This window comes from Vicia villosa, linkage group LG5, assembly GCF_029867415.1.
Source record: "Vicia villosa cultivar HV-30 ecotype Madison, WI linkage group LG5, Vvil1.0, whole genome shotgun sequence".
In the NCBI taxonomy this organism is placed as follows: domain Eukaryota; kingdom Viridiplantae; phylum Streptophyta; class Magnoliopsida; order Fabales; family Fabaceae; genus Vicia; species Vicia villosa.
The window spans coordinates 12,700,208-12,725,044 of record NC_081184.1 but is presented as its reverse complement, the minus strand read 5'-3'; the positions used below and the strand labels follow the sequence as shown (position 1 = coordinate 12,725,044).

Below are 24,837 nucleotides of genomic sequence, written 5' to 3'. Positions count from 1 at the left end.
TAATTTGACAATGATATCATAGAGGTAGATCCACGATTCATTATGATTTAAGAAATATAAACTTTTATTGATATGATAATAAGGCATACATGAGAGTGATGATATACGAACACAACATGCAATAATTCAAGCACGTTCAAAGGAAGTGAGTTTCCTTAAATGCTTTAGATACCACACAACGGCGTCATAGTTGTTAGAAGATGAACCGTTTTTGGCTGAAAGAGTGAGGCGGTAATTGGTTCCGACAACAACCTGTGATTCACCTTTGATAAGTTTCTGAAACTCCAATGTTGCTTCTTTTTGCTTGTTGTACTCGTCGACTGCGAAATGAGCTATTTCAATCACAGATGGATCACTGATGTTCTTTATGGGATTCCAACCGCCTGGTAGTGGTATAGCTTGATTCATGGTGGCTGAAACCAGCAAAATAATGAGGAGGAGAGCAAGGGATTGAAATCTCATGATGTTTGTTTGGTAGTTTTTTTCAAGCTTGAGACACTAAGATGATGTGAGATAGACTTTGTGGAATGGTAGTGTAGTTATATATATTGTACACAAGTTATGCCAGGTATGGTAATATACTTTTCTAATTTTGAAAAAAAATAAAAAGTTCATTTGATTTTATTTTTGAAAATAAATTAAATTTCTTTTTGACCAAAATATTGAAGTCTCTTTAATAACTACTAACAAACTCGTGCATACGCACGAGTTCTGGTTTGGTGCGCGTATTTGATTACATAATATATTTATTTTAAATGAAAAACAAAATTTGAATCAAAATTTTTAGATCATAAATACTATTTTGCGTATATAAAAATATTTAGAACAATAATAGTTTTTTTCCCGTATACAAATATTATTTATGTTTAGGTATCATTTAAAAAAATATCTGGATCAATAGTAAATTTTCGTATATAAAAATATTTAAATTAATAATAGATTTTTTTTCCCGTATACCATTTTTGATTCAATATTTTTTGGATCGCAAATACCATTTTTCATATATAAAAATATTTAGATCATTAATAGAATTTTTCCATATACAAATATTATTTATATTTAGGTATCTTTTAAAAAAAATATCTGAATCAATTGAAAATTTTTCGTATATAAAAATATTTAGATCAATAATAGTTTTTTTTCCTGTATACTTTTTTTAAATAAATTTTTTTTGGATCATAAATACCATTTTTTATATATAAAAAGATTTAGATCATTAATAGATTTTTTCCATATACAATTATTATTTATGTTTAAGTATTGTTACATAAAAATATTTAGATCAATAATAGTTTTTTTCCTGTATACCTTTTTTTAATAAATTTTTTTGATCACACACACCATATATATATTGATAACATATATCAATAACAAATAATTTTTCTATTATTTAATTGTGCAAATATTATTTTAATTGTATAAACTTCATTAATGACATATATTAATATAATAATATTTTGAATCATATAAATTACAGTTAATGATAAGTGACATGTACACATTTTGGTATTTTATCAAATAACACACCTTTTCAAGTATATTTTTAAATTTATTTTAATTGAAATATTTTTTAAACTAAAATTATTATTATTTTCTTTAAAAAAATTGTATTTTAAAATAAAAATTATTTCAAATTATATTTCTTCGTTATTAATATTCACTTACTAAACTTAATTTTTAAAAGTTAAATACTATTTTAAATGTTAAAAATGATCATAATAATCTTTTTATCAAAAAATAATTTATTGAAATACTTTTATTAATAATTTATTAGAAATAATAATAGTAAAGTAATGAAAGTGAAAAGTGAAAAGCGAAAAACGTGAGAGGTAAAATGTGAAAAGTGAAAAAGCGAAAAGTGAAAAGTGAGTTGAAAAGTGAATTGGAAAAAATTAACAAAAGACATTTTTTGCCCATAAATTATTAATTTAGACTAAGATAACAAAGGGGTATTTTTTTTTATTTCCAGAACAACAAATTTTCTTATATTATAGATATATAATAATAAACCTACAATTAGTTTTAGGGAAAAGTATGGTCAAAAGTATAAGATTAATTGTAATTCTTGAAAAATGCAGTCAATCACTCCCTCTCCCTCTGTCTCATAATATATGTCTTTGAGGTTTTTCCACTTTTTAAGATAATAATTAATTATATTAATTTCAATGATAAAATGAGTCTCATTTACTAAAATAATTTTATTAATAATAGATAGTGGAGTAGCTACATGAATTTAAATACAATAAATAAGGATAAGTTAGTTGAAAAAAATAAATAATAAATAACACATCGGTATTCTATAGGAACAAATAATTTGTGACAAATAAATATAGAAAATAGGACACCTATTGTGAGATGGAGAGAGTATGTTATACTAAAAAATGGCATAATATATTTTCATATATTTTTTTTTTTATTTATCACAAATTTTGTTTAATAATGTTTGGTGTTTTTTATTTTATTTTAATAAAATATAAAAAATTTTCTAACTTTTTAAGTATCAATTATAAATATTTCACTTTTATATTTTGTACCGGTTAAAAGGTATAAGTGCGTGTTCTCTATAGGAGGGTAGGGAGACTCAGTCACTCAGATACTTTAGTAGGTCTATAACACGATACAGTGGTAAGAGCTTGCCCATGATGCTTGTGTAATGGTGTTTAGTGGTGATTTATGTGTTCTACTCATGTGAAGCAGGTAACAGATAATACTTGGAAGCAATCATACATGTATAGTAAGTCGCATTTGGTGATTTTGGTCAAGGATATGCACTATAGGGAATGAGAGAAATATCTCCCTAAGCGTCACTATGACAAATAATGCTTTTTATGACGAAGTTTTCACCATGTACGATAGAAAATCGCAGGTACATGTGACTGGAGCCCCTTATTTTATTTAACTAATATTAATTATAAGACAGTTACCTCGGATTTAAATAAAACTGACATAAACGTATGCATATGATTTGAGGTTCGATTCCCAGCTCCTTTTATTCAATGTTTTATATAGAACCAAAAAGGCCCCTTTATTTATTTTTTTTAGATTTTACGAATGATATGTTACCTCAGTTTTTTGTAAAACTGAGATAAAAACTCACTATTTATTATTTTTTGACAACCAAAAATGCGCCTTTATATTCTACGGTCTTGCTCTTCTCTCCCGATCTTATGTAAGATCTCGATCTTGACAACCTTGGGTATAATGTCTTCCTAGTTATCCTCTTTGTTGTTCCTTGTTGTGGGAATTTCAATGGCCCTTGTGCCATGGCAGGCTGAAGGAGGCCAACTGGTTGCTTCACATTTTGAGCTACATGATGTTCGAAGCTTATTACCAGTGGAAAGTGAGGTGATATTATTTTCACTGTTGACTGACGTGGACTTCTATTAATTTAAAATGGTTGTAAAATTTAAGGCATTTGCACCACCCATCGTTGACATGCTTTGTGTTGTGTGATAAGGTCCTACCTAAAGTTGGGGCTGGAAGAGCAAGTGTTGCAGCAATAATTCTAGATTCCCCTGGTGTAAACTATAGAACGGTTTGGTATCTGAGCAAACACTTCCCAAACGTGAAGAGTTTTGTCAGTGCTCAAGATGTTAATCATGTACTGAATTTAGAAAAAGCTCGATCTACCGCTGTAATATTTTGAAACCTCTTCTATCATTTTTGTTATCATTGCCTCATCGTGTAATTTGAAACAATCATGAATTTTTTTTCTTAACTATTGCATATCTATTGCTAAACTGGCTTATTGGAACACTCACTGTAGATCTTGTATTTCTTTTTATTGCATTTGCAAGTTGTACTAGGAATTTTGGAACTAAGTCTTAAGTTAGTAGCTGTGCTGCAGCAGTGCTTTTTTGAGGTAACTATAAGGAACTAAGACATGACACAATGCTTTTTTTTTAATAAGCAATTGAATATAAGTTATCGCACTAGGGGTGCAACCCTTACATCAAGAAAACACTAGCAATTTTTGTTACAAGATAAAGGTAATTTATACCAATCATAAAAAGAAATCCTACTACGATTCTCCCTATTACAACTCCACCTCCACGAAAAAAACATGATGTTTGATATCACCTCATCAAAACTAAACATACCGTTATCGAAAATAGTTGTATTTCTCATCTTCCAAATACACCAAATTAGAGCTATCCATATTGTGTTTAGGGTAGCTTTAATGTTGATGTTTTTCTCCTTTTCTTGAATGCTTTCGAAGTTCTTGAATTCCTCTAAAGAGATCTTAACTTCGTCGCCCAACCACGTGTAAATTATATTCCACACCGCCTTTGTAACATGACATTGATAGAAAAGATGATCCAAGGATTCCGGGTGATTGGAGCAAAAAATACAATCTATGGAAGTAAGATTAGACACACCTCTATTGGCTAGTTGAACTTTAAGCGGTAGCCTATTGATGAAGAATCTCCAAGTGAAAATCTTGATCTTTGCCGGAATGGTAATCTTCCATATAATATCCAACATGTTAATGATGGGAAGAGACCAAGCTAGCTCCTTTGCATTAGACACCAAGAGTGAAACACTAGACACCTTGTAGTCTCCGTTGGTGGTGAGGTTCCACCGAAACTCATCCGGTACCAAATTGTCCGACACTACACCTTGTAATAGCGCTTTTAAGTCCCTTACTTCTTCAAGAACAACCGTGCTCATGACGTCGGGAAAGGAGGTAAAGGCGTTTGTGGCCGGAGAGAAAGAGATATTCGTCCCGAAGATGTTTTCCAAGTTCCACATGATTACGCCGTTGTTCCAAGAGACAATGTCGCTCACCACGCAAAGATTGTTGGTAGTACGATCAAACAAACGTGGAAAAGTAACACGAAGCGGTTGATCGGACAACCAACAACTATGCCAAAAAAGAATATTCTCACCGTTCTTGAACTCACAAGTAACCCAATCTGTGAACCCCTCACCCAAATCATCCTCCTTGAAATCAGTAAGTATAATATCTCTCCACCATCTAGAATCGTCCCGGTTTATAAGATCCTTGCAAGAGGCAAGGACTTTTATCTTCGGGTTATGGTACCTCACATGGAAAAATCTACTCCATATTGCTTTGTCCTCCTTTAGAATTCTCCACTTCCATTTAAGAAGAAGAGATTTATTCATTTCACCCACATCTCTAATGCCTAAACCACCTTTTTCTTTCGGTTTGCAAACATTCTCCCATTTGACCCAATGAATGCATCTTGATTTCACATTCCCACTCCATAAGAAGTTGCTTAGAATACTTCTTATCTCTTGAATTATTATGTTCGGGGCTTTATAGAAGGAAAGGGTAAAAATAGGAATAGCATTAGGAACGGAACCAATGAGAGTTACCCTCCCTCCTATGGAAATGCTTCTTCCCTTCCACTTAGAAAGCCTTGATTTCAAGTTGTCGATCACTTCTTTCCATACTTTTTTCTTGTAAGCACCTTCGCCCACCCAAATACCAAGAAATTTAAACGGAAAACAACCTTTTTTGCAAGCTAAGAATGTTGTTGCCGACTTGAAGTACCCATCTCCTATGTGGGTTCCGAAAAGATTGCTTTTTTTAAAATTAATCTTCAAACCGGAAACCAATTCAAATCCTCTCAACAACACTTTTAGATTCCAAAGATTGTCATAAGTTGGTTCGCCTAGAATGATAGTGTCGTCCGCGAATTGGAGAATATCCACAAAGTCCTCTTCACCATACTTGAATGGTTTAAAGTCTCCCACCGACACCGATTTCTTAGTTAAAGAGGTTAATCCTTCCATAGCAAGAACTAAGGTTGTCAAACTCGCGAGTCTACTCAGACTCGTAAAGGGTCTGTAGACTCGACTCGCAGACTCGCCTCGTAAACTCGTACGAGTCTATGGAAAATAAAAAATTACTTTGAAAAATCTGTAAGTGACGCATATATGACACACTCCTATATTTTTAAACTTGTAAATTCCTCATATATGATACAAATATATATAATAGAGCACTTATTAAAATTAAAAATTAAATGTCATACTTCATAACAAATTTGTTAGCAAAAAAATGACAATAAAACAAAAAAAAATAGCAAAGTATGTAGTTAAAGACTTAAAGTACTAATATCTTGTCAATTGGCTACTACATAAAGCAAAAAAAAAAACATATATATTAATCGCTTCAAACATCGAAAGCTCTAGTAAAATCATCACCGCCAATATCATCACCATCTTCTTCATTCGTATCTTGAGTATCATCATCAAACTCTACCCTAGATAAAACATCTTCTTAATCATTAGCCAATGTTAGATTTCTTGAAGTTCCACTTCCACCTAATTCAATATTTCCACCACCTCCACTTCACAACATTAGTAACAACAACATTAGCTTCCACAACATTATTAATAATAACATCATCTTGCTCAACATTAAATTCAATTTGCATATTTTCTTCATTAGGATCTTCAGTTATCCATTCATAATCTAAATGAATATCTTTAAATGAAAGAACAACACTCTTCGCTTTTCCTTTTCTACTTTTCAATTTCAAGTTGTCGATCACTTCTTTCCATACTTTTTTCTTGTAAGCACCTTCGCCCACCCAAATACCAAGAAATTTAAACGGAAAACGACCTTTTTTGCAAGCTAAGAAAGTTGTTGCCGACTTGAAGTACCCATCTCCTATGTGGGTTCCGAAAAGATTGCTTTTTTTAAAATTAATCTTCAAACCGGAAACCAATTCAAATCCTCTCAACAACACTTTTAGATTCCAAAGATTGTCATAAGTTGGTTCGCCTAGAATGATAGTGTCGTCCGCGAATTGGAGAATATCCACAAAGTCCTCTTCACCATACTTGAATGGTTTAAAGTCTCCCATCGACACCGATTTCTTAGTTAAAGAGGTTAATCCTTCCATAGCAAGAACAAACAAGAAAGGTGAAATAGGGTCACCTTGGCGTAATCCTCTTTGAACCTTGAAGTCTTTTGTTGCACTTCCATTAACCAACACGGACATGTAATTGGTAAAAATGCTAGATTCCATCCATTTCATCCATCTTCTTCCAAATCCCATCTTCTCCATTATCCATCTTAGGTAATTCCAAGAGATAGAATCATAAGCCTTTTCGAAATCTACTTTAAGTAATAAGCACCCTTTCTTCTTCTTTTTAGCCCAATCAAGAATTTCGTTGACCATAAGAACCCCATCCATCATACTTCTTCCCGGAACAAACGCGGTTTGGTTAGGAGAAACCAATTTATCCACCACGCCCTTCATTCTTGCCGCTAACAACTTTGTAATAATCTTGTAAATACTCCCTACTAGACAAATAGGTCGATACTCAAACAAGTCTTGCGGATTCTTCTTCTTTGGAATAAGGGCAAGGAAGGAGGAAGTTATAGATTTGACAAGAGTGCCTTTGAGATAAAAGTCATTGCAACATTTCATAACATCTTCCTTTATGAGATACCAATATCTTTTGAAAAACTCCAAAGAGAATCCATCCGGCCCCGGGCTTTTGCTTCCATCACACGACCATATAGCTTCCTTGACTTCGTTTTCCTCGAAAGGTTTCTCTAAATCCGAAGATTCCTCCATAGACAAAGAGTTAAAGTTGATCCCCCTAAGCTCCGTCCTTATACTAATGTCTTCTTTGAAGAAGTCTTCGAAATGCTTGTGGATGAAATCTTTAACATCTTCTACTTCTTCCAATCTACCCCCCGAAGTTTCAATGGAGCATATAGAATTTCTTCTACTTCTTTCTTTTAAAGAATTGTGAAAGTAACGAGTGTTATCATCTCCTTCGGAAAGCCATAGTTGTCTCGACTTTAGTCTAAGGATTCCTTCTCTTTTATTCAAGTTGTCCCAAAAATCCTCCGCCACTTTTATCCTTTTCGAAACCACCTCTTCCGGAACATTACCTGCAAAATGAACAAACAAGTTATCTAAAGAGTGCATCTCTTTCCCATCTTTGAGGTCTATCCACCCGTATATGTTCTTGTTCCACCAAGCTAACCGGTTTTTGAGAGTTTTCATCTTTTCAACCAAGCAATAATCACCTCTTCCTTTGCACACAATCTTGTTCCATTCCTCCTCCACAAAGACATCAAAATCCTCATGTTTTAACCACATATTATTGAATTTAAAAGGTTTAGGGCCCCAATCCTTCCTATTGTCCTTCAACCAAATAGGAGCATGATCGGAGACCTCCCTCTCGCCAATATATTGACCCTCCACTTTCCAATCTTCAACAAAGCAATCCGATAAAAGAAATCTATCAATCCTACTCATCGCCTTGCCATTACTTTTGAACCAAGTAAACTTGCCTCCTATTGTAGGAAGATCCACCAACTCCATTTCCTCTATGAACTCTTTAAAGAACATTATCTCCCTCCTATAACTGTAAGTTTACCTACCAACTCTTTCTTCCAAAGAGGTGATAGAATTGAAGTCACCTCCAATACACCAAGAACCCTTCAAGTTTTTATTTTTGAACTCACTTAACTTATCCCAAGTCATTTTTCTCATGTTTATATCGCAAGAGGCATAAATATTGACAAAATAAATAAGTTTACCTTCCTTCTCCACACAAAGGCCTAGGAATCCTTCACCTCTAAAGCTAAAGTTTAAAGTGAAGAAATCCTTTTTCCACATTTTTAGGATGCCTCCCGACGCCCCTATAGCATCCGAATGCGACCACTCCACAAGATTACTCCCCCACAATTCTTTAACAACATTATTCTCTATTCCACTTAACTTTGTCTCTTGAATAAAACAAACATCAACATCTCATTTTTGAATGTGATAGCCAATTCTTTTCCTCTTAGCCCTACTTCCACCTCCTCTCAAGTTTAATGAGAAAATAATCATGGAGATGCTTGATTTTTGTTCCCCTTTGTCACCTCTTCCTCCTTATTGTCTCTATGTTCCATTTCCCTTATTTTTGTGATTGGGTCGAATTTTTCGGAAATGTTCTTAATGCCCAACCTAACCATAGAATTACATAGCCCCTCCGCCGCCTTGTTCAGCACTCCATTAGAAATTCTTTTGTTGCAGTTATTGATATCATCACTAGAAATTGAGTCGCATGTTAAAGGTAAACCTCCTGACAAATAATTTGGCTTTAGAAAAAGTTTATTCTTTTTGGATTGAGAATTGGCCCCCGGCATAATAGGTTCTTTCCCTTCAATAAACTGATTCTCCACAGGATAAATGAAATTTTCCGCTTGATCCCCTAGGTCCAAAACCTCTCTAATTTTCTTCCTCTCTTTTTTGCAGTTTTTCACCCTTTGACAGTGTTCGTCGAAGCAAATCATTTGTTTTCCTTTGTTGTTGCTTTCCCTCCTTTTGAAATTTTTATTCACCTTCTTGATTGGCACTACAAAATTTTTTGGAGCTTTGAATTTATTTTTTGTATTTGTAGTCCGCCCCTGCATGCATGCAAGTTCTTCTTCCAAAACTTTATGTCCATCACTCTCTTCTTGGCCCACTAATTTGGTAACGTGGCCCACTTCTTCAAAGATGACTTTTTCTTCCTCTTTTGTCGTTTTCCTACTTTCCATATCATCCTCTCTTTTTTCTAGCGCCAGCATGGATCTTCTTTCTCTCACCGCCACCTCATTAATAATGGTATTAGAATTATTCAATTGGTTATTTGAAATAAATAAACCGCATGGCCCCACCACTTCTATGTTCCCATTTAACAATGTCGTTCCTCTTTCCTCTCTATGCGTCTCTTCTACCCTGCTTAGAGTTTTCTCAGAAATGGAATCTGCTGTACTTTGACAACCTAAAGTTGTCGAAGGATTTGCCACCAAAAGGTTCGTGCAATTAATGAATTCTGCTTGCTTTCTCCTAATCTGACTTCCTTCTTCCCCCTTTTGCAGATAATCTGCTCTCTTGTCAACATCAACATTAAATTCTTGGTTCAGTTCCCCAAGCTCTATTGTCCTACAGTCCAAGCGGCGCCGCGGTTGGTCTTCATCTCCGCCGTGTGAGTTCTGATCGGAAAACGACTCTGCTACCGAAGCGGTGCTTGCTGAAGATAGCTTATCTTCCGAATCCCCTTTTTCCCAGATCTGCTCTTCGATGACAAGGATGTTGTGCCAGAATCCGTCCACGAGTGCCCTGATTCTCTTTCTTATGGTTTCCAGGTGATTTGTAAAAGTCATCAGTTTGATTACATCCATTATGTTGCATTTCTGTTTAAGGCTTAAAGGATTCATTATTTTCCCAATATCTACCAATAAAATGTTCATGAATCTTTCATTTCTGGTAAAACAGGGTACGCCGTAGATGGACACGAAAGCTACTCTAGCGCATCCTACATCAGTTGGCTTCCACTCCCTCACTTCTACAAACCAGAATTTTAGCCAATCTCCTCCTTCATTAATCAAAGTTTCTAGTTCTCCTTCTGCACTCTCTTCTAAGAGGCACAAATTTGGACCCAAAGCAGTTGCCTCTATGGTGAATATGCCTTCCTCCAACAGACTGTCTGCTACAGCAAACGCATCTCCAACCCTTCTGGTCACCCCTACCTTGGCTTTTTTAAATCTCAAAGTCTCTGATTCTTTGGTTGTGAAAGAAAAAGACTGACTAGCCTCAATTGCTTCCTCTGAATTTTTCGCTCCATCTCCCCTAATGATATCAGCATAAGTCTTAGAGGTACTCGCACCGCCTCCTTCCCTAGCAATCCTAGGAATTTGTTTTACTGCTTGTCCTGTTATTGAAATCTTCTCTTGATATTTTGGTAGAGCAACACTAGACTTGTTTTTCATAACCTTCCTTTTAATCTTTGAAATGTTAGCACTTATCTTATTGCCTTCAAGCCAAACATTGTCCATTTTTGTCTTCAAAATCTTCTCGTTTGCCACATTGATGAATCTAACAAACCCGAAACATTGTCCTCGCCAGTCTCTTTTAGGTGGAATCACAATCTCTTCAATCACCCCAACTCCTTGAATTCTATGAATAAGTCTCTAGCACACCATTTGTCCCCAAAGTCAGTAATAAAAATGGTTAGCACCTCCCTTTTAATCACCTCAATCTCCTTCCTCAAAATATCCCATACAGGTCTATCCCCACCAGGTTTGCTCTTCTTCCCTTTGAATGATCTCCACTCTCCCTCCATGATGAAACCGATGGCAAAAGATGAAAAACTCACAGTAAACCGTAGCTAGATGGAAACCTCACACTCTCTCTCACTTGTTTCTCTCTCATGAGATGGCTACATTAATGACTGTTTATAAAAGAATCATTTGTATTCATCAAATTTATAAGAGAGATGTTGCTGGATTTTCTCATGTCTACCATTGTTTGTTATAGAGAGAGAGAACTTATATAAGACATGACACAATGCTAAACATTGAGATAGACTATAAGATTGAATTTTGTTGTTTCAAATTTGTTTTTGCTCCAGGTACATGATATTGATATAACACTTGGACTAAAGTCTAAAAGCCGGATAAGGAGTACTGCAGTAGAGTTTTCTTGTTTCTCTCTCACTGGATGCTTAGTAAAGAATATTATCGAGTTTTGTTTTGGATATTTTTTTTACACATGATTAGGGGCTCAATTTGACACTTTCAGATAAACTACATTTAAGAAAAACATGATTAGCCCAATTTTATGACAAACACAATTGCTGACCATTGTTCAGGTAAGCAATTCGAAATGGATCTCACCCCAAAAAAGGCAACTATGAAGACTATGATTCACGAAGAGCTAACAAAGCTAGTTGAAGAAGAGAATACTAAAAATGATGAGACTCATACCACTGACAAAGAGGTTGAAGCATGACGGATGACTCGGCGTTAATCCAAGTATACTTTTTTACTATTTATATATTTTGTGTACATTTTGTAGAGCAGAAGTTGGTGTAACTTGTTAATCTTAACATCAATGGAAGCTAGCTATGAGACATAAGTCAGTATTTTAAATATTTTGTGGTGGCTTTAGTTGTGCCATCATTATGCAGTCCCTTGGTTACACCTGAAAAATATGTATAATAACTGACCAATACTATTATATATATGTGAATTTGTTGCCTTTTAATTCATATTGTAGCAATGGTAACATTGTTCCAAATCCTATTGGAAGGAATCCTATTGGAAGGATTTTCATTCTTTTTAACTTGATAATTCAATTGAATTTGATAGTATTTTTTGCTGTTATAAAATTTTGTTTTAGTATAAAACAAAAGAGTATGCACAAAAGAAAAGAAACTATGGAAAAGACATGTCATGAAGATTATAAATTAAAACCATGATGCAACGTCAGTGTCCCAAATATATATATATATATATATATATATATATATATATATATATATATAGCCGGGGTTTCAAACCTCTGTAGATATTTAAAACCGTCGCAATCAACAACGAAAATAAAACACCAAATAAAATTTACGGCGGTTTGAAACCGTCCCCACCAGCATTGAAAACAAAATTTAAACTAAAACTCACGATGCGCAACCAGCATTGAAAACAAAATTCGAACTGAAATTCACGACGGTTTGTAATCGTCGCCATTTCTAGTTTAAGTCAGTTTCAACCCGTCGTGAACTAACACGCCGGTTGGTGCGACAGTTTTGGCAACTGTCGCGAAACAGGTTCGGGATACACGATTCTGCGACGGTACTGTAACCGTCGTAGATTGTAAATTGCGGCAGTTTTAACCGTCGTAATCCGCTAAAATAATCGTCGCAATCTATCAATTTTCTTGTAGTGAATGATCTAAATATTTTTATATATAAAAAATAGTATTTATGATTCAAAAAAATTGTATTTAAAAAAAGTATACGGAAAAAAAAACTATTATTGATCTAAATATTTTTATATACGAAAAATTTACAATTGATTCAGATATTTTTGTAAACGATACCTAAATATAAATAATATTTGTATATGAAAAAAATATATTAATGATCTAAATATTTTTATATATGAAAAATGGTATTTGCGAACCAAAAAATTTGGAATAAAAAATGGTATACGGGAAAAAAATCTATTATTAATTTAAATATTTTTATATATGAAAATTTACTATTGATCCAGATATTTTTCTAAATGATACCTAAACATAAATAATATTTGTATACGGGAAAAAAATTATTATTGTTGTAAATATTTTTATATACGAAAAATAGTATTTATGATCTAAAAATTTTGATTCAAATTTTGTTTTTGAATTAAAATAAATATATTATGTAATCAAATACGCGCACCAAACCTAAACCCGTGCGTATGCACGGGTTTGTTACTAGTTATTAAAGAGACTTCAATATTTTGGTCAAAAAGAAATTTAATTTATTTTCAAAAATAAAATCAAATGAACTTTTTATTTTTTTTCAAAATTAGAAAAGTATATTACCATACCTGGCATAACTTGTGTACAATATATATAACTACACTACCATTCCACAAAGTCTATCTCACATCATCTTAGTGTCTCAAGCTTGAAAAAAACTACCAAACAAACATCATGAGATTTCAATCCCTTGCTCTCCTCCTCATTATTTTGCTGGTTTCAGCCACCATGAATCAAGCTATACCACTACCAGGCGGTTGGAATCCCATAAAGAACATCAGTGATCCATCTGTGATTGAAATAGCCCATTTCGCAGTCGACGAGTACAACAAGCAAAAAGAAGCAACATTGGAGTTTCAGAAACTTATCAAAGGTGAATCACAGTCACAGGTTGTTGTCGGAACCAATTACCGCCTCACTCTTTCAGCCAAAAATGGTTCATCTTCTAACAACTATGAAGCCGTTGTGTGGTATCTAAAGCATTTAAGGAAACTCACTTCCTTTGAACGTGCTTGAATTATTGCATGTTGCTTTATGTTGTGTTCGTATATCATCATGTATGCCTTATTATCATATCAATAAAAGTTTATATTTCTTAAATCATAATGAATCGTGGATCTACCTCTATGATATCATTGTCAAATTATCTTTGTGCAAACTTTTTTGTTATGATTTTATAAAAAAAATTATTTGATTTGTATTGCCATTTGATTTTTTTTTTTTTGTAATCAAGAAAATATATTAAACGGAGAACAAAGGGGTTCTCCAACCCGATTACAAAGGAGGAGGAAGCTCGACAAAAAGAAAAATTACACACCAAATACCCTTACGAAAGAATTAAGAGCGGATCCTTACTAAAATCGTAAAAAGAGTAATTGGGATGAGTAATCTCTCCACAAAAAGACCATTTCCAAACCAAGAACTTGATGTTCCACACGGTGTTGTTAATGCTCCAAGCTTCCTTCCTAAAACGCACTCCATTCCTAATTAACCAAAAGGACCAAACGGTGGCTAGCCACACCACATCCAATTTACTATCTCTAATCCTATGAGATCGGAAAAACAAGTGCCACTCCATAAAATGCGGTAAACACTCCATTTCCCTATTTCCCCCTTTACCAATCCAATAAGCAATGTCATTCCATATCTTTGTACCCACCAAACATCCAAAAAAGAAATGATCCCTATCCTCCGAGACATTACCACACCAAACGCATTTAGTATCCTCAAAAGACAAATTCATACCTCTATACACCAAACCATCAATCGTTGGAAGCCTATCAAGAAAAAGTCTCCAACCAAAGGCCTTGATTTTGAACGGGACCCCCGACTTCCACAAAATACTAAAAACACCATCATGAACATTAGGTGGTCCGAACGGAATATGAAACTTCAAATAAAAATTATAACACGAAGCCACCGAAAAATCCAACAACGGTCCTTCGTTCCAACTAACCGAATCGCAACCTTGTCTCCAACCGGTAAATTCTTCCACCCGGCCCTTCAACTTTAACAACTCCGCTTCTAAAAGATTTTCTTCCCCCCTTATACCAAAATCACCCCAACACCACGAATCATCAATCCACCCCCCCATTCCCGCCACCGAAACGCCCTTCAAAATAGAATTTAAAAATAATTCCGGGAATTCTTCTTTCAACGGAATTCCTTCCAACCAAGAAGTTTCCCAAAACGGCGTGTGGAACCCGTTATGGACATTAAATTTAACCTTGTCAACCATCGGATCCGCATGCAACAAAGAATTTATCTTAACCAAGTCCCTCCACCATATAGAAGAAGAAGAAGAAGAAACTTTACGGTAAAAAGAGGTAGAATTACTAACCTTATAATTAAACAAGACGGATGTCGATAAATCACCGTACCGGCCTTTTAAAACATCAATCCAAAGAGAATTTCCTCCTTGAAGAATTCGCCACCTCCACTTGTTAAGAAGAGAAATGTTGAATAACGCTATGTCCTTCACGCCGAGCCCGCCTTTATCCATGGGAAGACAAACATCTTTCCATCTAACCCAATGGATCTTTTTTTTCTCCTCTAATCCTCCCCAAAGAAATTTACTTTGTAAACTATTAAATTTCTTCACCACCTTCGACGGCATTTTGTAAAAAGACATAGTGAAAATGGAGAGGGAACTAAGCACCGATTTCAAAAGCGTGATCCTACCTCCTAAATTCAAGAAGCGATTAGTCCAACCATTCAATCTAGCTTTTGTCTTGAACAAGAGCGGATCCCAAGTAGCTTCCAACCTTGGATTATGCCCAATCGGAATTCCAAGAAAATTAAACTTGCTTTCCTCCACCTTACAAGATAAAAAGTGAGACGCGGCATCCAAAAAATGAGAACTAAGATTAATACCAATCAACTTACTCTTGTGGTAATTAATCCCAAGACCCGATACAAGTTCAAAGGCTCTAAGAACCGCCTTGATTGCCCGAATATGCTTCCAACTACCATCCCCCACCAATAAAGTGTCATCCGCAAATTGGAGGATATCCACTCTACTATTTCCTTTGATGGTAAAACTTTGAAATTCCTCTAACTCAATAGATTTACTCACTAGTGTCGTGAGCGCTTCCGCTACCAAAACAAAGAGAAAAGGAGAAAGAGGATCTCCTTGTCTCAACCCTTTAGACACACCAAATTCTCTCGAAGGGCTCCCATTCACCAACACCGACATGTCACTCTTAAATACCAATAGCTCCATCCATTTCATCCATCTATTACCGAATCCCAAAGCTTTGAACATGAATCGGAGAAAAGACCAACTCACCTTATCATATGCCTTTTCGAAATCTACTTTGAAAAGAGTGCATTGACTTCCCGTCCTCTTCGCATAATCAACCACCTCATTCGCTACAAGCACCCCATCTAACAAATATCTACCAGGAACGAAAGCGGTTTGTCTAGATGAAATAATAGAATTTAGTACCTTTTTCAGTCTCCCCGCCAAAAGCTTAGCCGCCACCTTATAAATACATCCCACCAAGCATATGGGCCTATAATCATCCAAACTCAAAGGGTTTTGCTTCTTTGGAATTAGAGTTAAAAAAGATGACGTGATGGCCTTAGACAAATTGTTCCCTCCAAAAAAGTATTTAAAGAAATTAAATAAGTCTTCTTTTAAAAAGAACCAACACTTTTTAAAGAAGAGAAAAGAATACCCGTCCGGACCCGGGCTTTTGTCTCCACCACATTCCCACACCGCCTCTTTAATCTCCTCTTGAAGAAAAGGTTTCTCCAAAAAATCCACTTCTTCCTCACTAAGGGTCTTGAAAGGAATACCCTCTAAAATAGGTCTAGCATGCTCCTCTTCGGCAAACTTCTTCTCAAAATGTTTAAACACCGTCTCCCTAACTTCATCCACCGAATCCGCCATACCGTCCGAAGAAAGAATCGGACCGATATGGTTAGTTCTTCTTCTTTGTTTCAACACCTTATGGAAAAACTTACTATTGGAGTCTCCTTCTCTAATCCAACACAATCTCGACTTTTGAAGCAACATATTTTCTTTTATTCTCAAGTTCTTCCAAAAATTACTACAAGCTTCCTTCCTATTCTCCATCACACTATCAAAGTCGAAGACATCATCGGAAGCCAATACCTCATCGGCCACGTTCATCTTATCCACACCATCCTCCATCTCCAAATCAATTCTACCAAACACCTCCTTATTCCAAGCTCTCAATTTAATTTTTAAAATCTAGAGCTTTTCCTTTAACACGAAGTCTCCTCGCCCCTCCACCTTAATACTTTTCCACTCCTTCTCCACAAAAGGAATAAAAGAGTCAAAGCTAAACCACTCATTATTGAACTTAAATGGCTTAGGACCCCAATTCCTATGATCCTTAATGATCCAAATTGGACAATGATCCGAAATATCCCTATCACCGATGAGTTGACCCGTAACCTCCCATCTAGACACTACGTCATTGGAAACAATGAACCGATCAATTCTACTCATCGACTTACCATCTCCACTAAACCAAGAAAACTTTTTTCCTTTGCAAGGAATATCCACCAACTCGCTTTTATCAATGAACTCCGAAAAAAGCTCCATCTCTCTATTATTCATAAACAAACCGCGACCCTTCCTTTCTCTAGAATTTTTTATCGCATTAAAATCTCCTCCCACTATCCAATCCCCATCCTTAAAAGCCTCCTTTAACTCAAGCAACTTCTTCCATAATTCCATCTTTTTAGTCCTAAGGCACGGAGAGTACACATTAATCAAGTAGTAAAACTTATTCTCCCAACAAGCTTTTATCCCTAAATAACCTTCACCTCTAAAACTATTAATAACCTCCACTTTGTTATTCCATAAAATGAGCAATCCTCCCGACCTACCAATCGAGTTAGAGAAAGAAAAATCTACCTCCGAAGAATGCCAAAAAGACTTGGCCAAGTCACCATCCATGTTAACAATTTTTGTTTCTTGAATTAGAAAAACATCCGCATTGCCTCTTTTAATCAACGCACCAATCCTCCTTCTTTTGAGCGCATTCGCTCCCCCCTAATATTCAATGAGCCTATAATCATTGTTCACCTTCTTTGTTCTCCTTCCTTACCTCCCCCAACTCCAAAGATTCAATCTTAGACAAAAGGTTGTTCCTACCCCTCGCATCAACCACACCAAGCGCCACAATAGCCGAACAAAGTTTGCCCCCAATGTCCACATCCATCAACCTCCATTGCCTATCGTTATTTCTTCCAATGTCCGATTCTTCATTTTGTTCCCCGTAATAAATAGAATTATCACCTGCTATAACATCACCATTGACCTCCAAATACTTTGTCCCCTCCAAATAATTGATGGGGCTCAAAATCGGACCATTAATACAAGGTTCAAAAGCCACCGAATCCACCCTATCCTTAACACCTTTCAACCTTTTATTCCAATCCCTCTCATTAATTAATTTCGTCCTCAGCTTCTTCTTAATAAATAATTTATCTCCTGCTGCAGTCACCGCCAAGGAACAGTCAACCTTGCTGGGAGAGCTTCTAGTTCCACCCTGCTTACTGGAAATAGGCTCAGTGTCAGCACAAAAGGAGCGCTGATCGGAAAACTGAGGCTGCACAGGAAAAAATGTTTTATCTTTGTTACTAGCAGCAACACCGCTGTTGTGATTAGCACAATCCTTACGGACCTTCCGGATGGCGTCATCAAACTCCCCTGTTCCGATATTCTCCGCCACATTATCCGAACTTCCACCTTCTCTCACACCCTCATTAACCGCTGTCTTGTGCTCAGCAGAGACAACATCCCCTAATTTATCAGAAATCCACACTGATCTCTCCTTCATAGACCTGTCCGAGAATTGCGTAATGCTATCCTCCGAATTGTCCGCAGATAAACCCTCATTCCTTAGGCTCTCATCCTCAAACAACAGATCTTCCGAATCAGAGGAAGAAATAGACACAGAATGGGATTTAGCATTACCTGCTGAAGCTGATGGTATACCCCAGCGTTCCTCCCTAATAGTTAAGCAAAACCGCTTGCCGTCAATGATAGCCGTGAGCGAGTTGGGAGCCATGAAAGACAACTGCACCTTAACTAATAACCTGGCTACATCGAAAGTGAGACCTTTAGATGTCCTCTCGCCGATACAAACGAAAGTCCCCAACGATTCAGCCAAGGACACAAAGAAATCCGCATTCCAGGCATGGACAGGTATTCCGTAGACTCTCAACCACACTTCCCTGTGTTCCTCAATCATACCCTCCTCCCACTTCCTAACATCACAAAACCAATTCTTCCACCAATCCTGCCCCTCACCAACCAAGTCCTGAATAAAACCTTCCTCCGACTCTTCAAGAAGGCAGACGTTACCTCCCATAGGAGAAACTTTAACCGCGAATACCCCTTCCATCTCCATGTAAGTCTGGATATTGTAAGCTGTACCCGGCACTGCCACTTTTCCGACAAAAGCTTTACTCAATCTGTTTCTAATACTATCCGTAGAAGAAAAACAAAACTCCTTACCCGTCGTGCCTTCTCCACAGTTCGTTTTCAAGTTAAACGAGTTGCCCTTAACGATATTGACAAAAGATCGATCTAGCGGTGCCGCACTCCCCACTCTTCTGTGATTACCCTCCCTGTGATGGAAAGTTGGCTTCATGCCGGTTCGGTTAACACCTCCCTGCTTCCTTTCAAACCGTGGAAGATTAACGTGGATTTTCTTCTCCCCAATAACCATATTGTCAAGTTTGACCGCTAGCAATCTTCCGTCTTCCACCTCCACGAACCTTGCGAATCCAAAGCATTTTCCATACTTGTTCCTTCTAGGTGAAAAAGCCACCTCAACCACGTTCCCTATACATCCGAACAACTGAAATAAATCCTTCGCGCAAGAGGTATCTGGAAATTCAGAGACATAAAAGGACGTCAACTCCTTAGAGTTATCGGGTCGATTGCTATTTCTTCCACCCAGCGGGAAGACATCCCATCGAACATAGCTCTTGACCGGCTTGCGAAATCGCGACACCTGCTTCCACCCTTCCTCTTGTTGGACGAATCTACGATACATTCGAAGAAGCTTACAAAACACACCGCAGCCCAACCTGAAGAGAACAAACTCTTCCTCAGCCCCAAAAGTAGAACACAGACAGAGGACCTAAGGAAACTGAAGAATCCACAGCTCCAAAGATGAAAACGAAAATGAAGACCACCACACCAGAAAGTCGAAGACGAAGAACAAACAAGATGAGCGATACTACCCAGTGAAACCAAAAGCCCTAAAACAGTATCGATTTGAATCTTCTCACCAAGGTCCCTGAGCCCTAAAGCCAGGAGTTTAAACCGAAGATGATAGGAAACACGACACCACTCTAGAGGCCTTCAGAAATCGCCGGAAAACAGAACACAAACGCTCGTGGAATCTCACCGTGAGGCTACCGGAAAGCCCCAAACGGAAAAACCTTCATCGGAAATCGCCTTTTGACCACTATTAACTTTATTCCTTATTTTAAAATCTAATTAAAGTCGCGAGATATTGCCATTTGATTTGAAACGGATTTACTTTTGTCTTTTAATTATTTATTTTGTGTTTTTATGCATTAGTAACAAGTATTTTTCCTTTATTATTTTTTTAAAATATTTATTGATGAAAAATATATGTGTCGTATTTTTTATAAATAAAAAAATTAATTATCTTACACTTTTTATGTATGAGTGACATATATTTGTCTTGTGTCTTTTTTACTAATAATAAATATTAGTTGTGTGGTTTTATTGTATTAGTGAAAACTATTTATTTTGTGCTAGTTCCGGTTTTTTAATATAAGTTATTTTGGACTTTTTACATATATTAAAAAAAAAATTATTATTGTATTAAATTAAAAAATTACGAAGGTTTTTATAAAATTGTATATCATTATAAAAGCATGTGAAAGATAAATTTATATAATTAAAAAGAGAGAGAATAATAAATATTTAACGATATAATAGAAAAAATATCATTAATTATTCATTAAAATTGTAAAACGACTTATATTGTGAAACAATTTTTTATTTTAAAGCGATTATAATAAAAAATAAATGGAGGGAGTGTTTTTTTTAAATTTGTTGGTGAGAAATGTATTACCTAGGGTGTGTTTGTTTTAAGGATTACAATTATAATTCTTTGAATATTATTTATGGGAATATTATTCCTGAGAATTTTATTCTTATTTATGTGTTTGGTGAGTAATATAATTTTCTGGGAATGTTTATGAAATGTATTAAATTTAATTTTTAAAATAAAAAATAAATAAATTAAAATGTTTGTGAATGAGAAGTTATGGGTGGTTACTTCTTATTCATATGGGAATGTAAGATTCCCACCCTATAACATGAGAGTAGAAATGGACAATATTATATGTAAAATAAATTCCTTAGAATAAAAAGTTCCTTAGGCATAATTTATCGAAACTTAAAAAAAACATAGGAATGGAAAATATTCCAACTAACATCACCTTGGAATTTTGTTTCTATACAGTTGTAGAGGCTAATGCATCAGTAATATTACAGTTGTGGTCTGTAATTTAAAAACATACTATGGAGTACTGGAAGCTGGTCCAGCCGGTGGAGGTACTGTGTTGAGGCCGGGTGGTGCTGGTTCTCAAGGTGGAGTAGCGGCTACTGGTGGGCAAGCTGGTGCAGAGGCTGGTGGTGCTGAGCCGCTGACTATGCCGAGTCTGCCTGAGTCGCTGAATGCTGATTCTGCCGAAGACAATAACAGAACCGTCGCTGAGTCGGCAGTCTCTGCGGGGCAAGCAGCGCTCATCCATCTTGAGCTGGAGGCTTTGGCGAGGACTCTTGTGTCGGTTAATTTGTGTCCGGCCCAGCAGGATAAACTTGCATGGATTCATGATAAAGATGGTCTTTTTCGGTCTCATCTTGCTATTTCATTTTGAATGGTAGTTCTATTCCTATCGGTCTGGTTAATCGTTTTGATACGGTCTTTAAAGATTTATGGAAGGTGGAGGTCCCGATTAAGGTAAAAGCTTTTGGTTGGCGTAGTTTCCTCAATAAAATACCAACTAAAGATCATCTATTGAAGAGAGGTATTATTGTTGATTCTTTGTGTACGGTTTGTGCACTTTGTGGGGAAGTTAATGAAACCTTGAAACATTCTTTTTTGAGTTGTCGGAACGTCATTATTGTTTGGAAGGAGATGGCCGAATGGATAGGTTTGAGCCATATTTGTTTTGAGGATTTGAAGGAGAGTTTTTGGGTTTGGAGTAATTTTTGTAGATCTAAGAAGGTTAAAAAAGGGAAGGAGGGAACTATTTGGCTAGCAATTCTTTGGAGCATTTGGTTGAGGAGGAATGATATTGTTTTTAACAACTCGTCTTGGAATTCAAGAGATGTAGTGTGGAGTTGTAAAGCCCTTGTTTGGAGATGGTCTTTTATCGGGAAAATTATGCGTGTCAATTGTAATTTCTATGAGTTTAGCAATAACCCATTGTTTTACCTTAGCTAGATTGCAATAGGAGTGTAATTTTCTTTGATGGGGAAGTACTTGTCTTTGTTGTATTTTGTTCTTTGGATTAATAAAATTGTTTCTTGCTTTTAAAAAAAAAAAATTCCTACGAATTTAATTTGAAGGTTTTGAGTTCCTATTAAAAAAAAGAATCAACTTGTTAGATTTAACAAACTGTATTCATAATGTTTTTTTTGGCTTCCATTAGTCCTAATTGGTTAAGTAGAAAATAGTTTGTAGGATATAATATAGAACAAGAAAGAACTTTGACAACAACTATAAGGTAATAGAACTTGTATATATAAAAACCAATAGAAAAAATGCAATCCAATTAAGTATTGCTAACATAGAGCAAACCCTCAAACTAGGAATGTTAGAAACTTGGGTGCAAGACCTACTAGATATTGCTCAAAAAAAGTGAAACTATAACCAATTGATAATTCAGACTCATTTGAAAAATCATCAAATTAACCAACTAGTTTGCTTATGTCAAAGTGGATTCTTGTTTTGGCACATTCAAGAAGTGTTTGAGTCCACTCGTTAAGGTAAAGTTTGATGTCACACAAGCTCCAAGGAGGCTCAAAGCCTACAGCAAAATTCACAAGTCAAGAGAATCAGAGTGGTTAAAATAACAGAAGAAAAACTATAAAAAAAACTAGCAATAAATTAGTGAATAATGAGTTTTCACTCTAAATATAATAGCCGATTTACCTCAACATCACCGATGCTTATCGCCTTCACTTCAAGATCATCAAGAGAAAGGTTCAGTTCTTTCAGATACGAAAAGCAAAAATTAGCCGAAACTTTTTTTACTTTAAGATCGTCTCCTACACCATATAATGCATATTGCTTCACAAATCCCACAACACCTTTTAACATGTTGAAGTCCCGTGAAACCAAGGGTGTTATTCTTGAGCTAGATTCCGATGACTTAGAAATCACTCCTCCAATTTTATAGTCATAATAATATGTAGTGGGACGTGGTAGGACATGGGGAATGTTAAGAGGATGGTTTGGACAATTAGATTGTTGTACTATGCCAGGATTGAGAAACACTGAAGTCGGATCAAAGCTCTCCATACTCTCGTACAAATTACCAACAGGTCCGGCAAAAGAGTTAACTCCCAAACGCTTTACTATGGATCCTAATGGCATGGTAAGAAACCTAAAAATGAAGTCAACAAAATCTCCTTTGGTTTCTGCATAGATTATATTTTTCTGAGATTTACTTTGCATTACTTTAACAACCATTTTCCGGGTGTTGTCATTAGCCAAGGGAGTTTCTATAACAGCGGATGGAATTTGGTTGGGCGGAATGTCTTTGTTTATGGAACTGCCTGCCAAAATTGTATTCGTTAGAGGCTCATGAGAGATTAAGGTATACTTGAGGAGGTTTAACATCTATAAAAAAAGTTAAAACACAAATGGAAAAGAATTAGAAAAATGATAGAATAAATAAATTATGACATAGATACACATCAAACATAAAACAAAGCAACAACATTAATTACCTCATGCTTGCCAATATTGTGTGTGATTTCTTCTAATTGAGTCAAGTCGGAATGGCCCGATTGGATCAACATCTCTAGTGAACTCAACATTGAACTTGGCACGATCTTCAAATCATCAGAAATCAGAAACATCGGTCCATTTTTTCTAACAAATACACCATCTTGGGCATTATTCTGATTCTCAGAATCCAAATTCCATGCCTCTCTAATAGAGGAACTTCCGCGTGTACAAATACAATCAACATTTTGAAAAGTAGTGAACTTGTAACAAGAAAAACAAACAAAATACTTATTTGATAGTTCAGTGTCATCAATATTCATAAACAACTTCGTGCAAAGGGATTCGCATGGATTCTTGGGACGCAACAATACTTGATTGCACAGATGGTTGTTCCAAACAACGTCCGAGTCAAGGTGTTGGACAGATTGGTAGAGATTTCTCATGTTATCAAGGAATGGTGATGTTTCTGGTTGCTGTGGTTGGTAATGTCACGCAGCAGCAAGAAGAGGAGTCAAAACATGAGGAAAGAATTCCTCATCTCAGGCCCAAGAGAAATTATGGAAGGCCCAAACACCTCAATGATTATGAGGTTCCAAAGGGGAGAAAAAAAGGGTAGAATCTACTAAGTATTCTAGAATGTATTTGTTACGTTAGTGCTTTGCCATGAGCCACGTTTATTGGCATTTGTAGTGAGTCAGCAAGAGTTAGTTAGAGAACTCTTGGACTATAGTGAAATGAAAGTACTATAAGTAGTTGGGAGCCTCTTACAAATACATTCTAGGCAAGTTACGCCAAAAACAAAGACATAAAACCTAACCATTTTGCGTCAGCAGTTAGAGTAAGTCCTGTTGCTAGCAACAGCACAAGGAAAATTGATGTTAAAGTAATGCAAAGTAAGTCTCAGAAAAATATTATTTATGCAGAAGCCGATGGAGATTTTGTTGACTTTATTTTTAGTTTCCTTACCATGCCATTAGGGTCCGTAGTTAAGCATTTGGGAGTAAATGCTATCGCCGGAAGTGTTGGTAATTTGTACAAGAGTATGCATGGAGAGCTTTGATCCGACTTCAGTGTTG

At 35.8% G+C, this 24,837-nt stretch overlaps 2 protein-coding genes across 2 annotated transcripts; both read right to left on the bottom strand.

Annotated features, from left to right (window-relative positions):
• Positions 1-16,989: 16,989 nt before the first annotated feature.
• On the bottom strand, positions 16,990-17,703 carry LOC131604227 (uncharacterized). Its single transcript, XM_058876685.1, has one exon. It carries the CDS (start codon positions 17,701-17,703, stop codon positions 16,990-16,992), a length of 714 nt encoding a protein of 237 aa, XP_058732668.1.
• A 5,030-nt stretch (positions 17,704-22,733) lies between these two features.
• LOC131604226 (uncharacterized) lies at positions 22,734-24,581 on the bottom strand. Its single transcript, XM_058876684.1, has 4 exons — positions 24,552-24,581; positions 23,761-24,234; positions 22,961-23,650; positions 22,734-22,835 (listed from the first exon to the last, which is right to left on the bottom strand). The coding sequence occupies exons 1-4, from the start codon at positions 24,579-24,581 to the stop codon at positions 22,734-22,736; spliced, it is 1,296 nt and encodes a 431-aa protein (XP_058732667.1).
• Between the last annotated feature and the right edge of the window lie 256 nt (positions 24,582-24,837).

Coding starts and splice junctions, on each gene's coding strand:
- LOC131604226 (XM_058876684.1), bottom strand. CDS start 24,581: ATGGTTAGGTTTTATGTCTTTGTTTTTGGC. Junction 24,235..24,551: donor TTTATGTCTTTGTTTTTGGC/GTAACTTGCCTA, acceptor TACCAACCACAG/CAACCAGAAACATCACCATT. Junction 23,651..23,760: donor ACAATATTGGCAAGCATGAG/GTAATTAATGTT, acceptor CTTTTTTTATAG/ATGTTAAACCTCCTCAAGTA.
- LOC131604227 (XM_058876685.1), bottom strand. CDS start 17,703: ATGGATGGTGACTTGGCCAAGTCTTTTTGGCATTCTTCGGAGGTAGAT.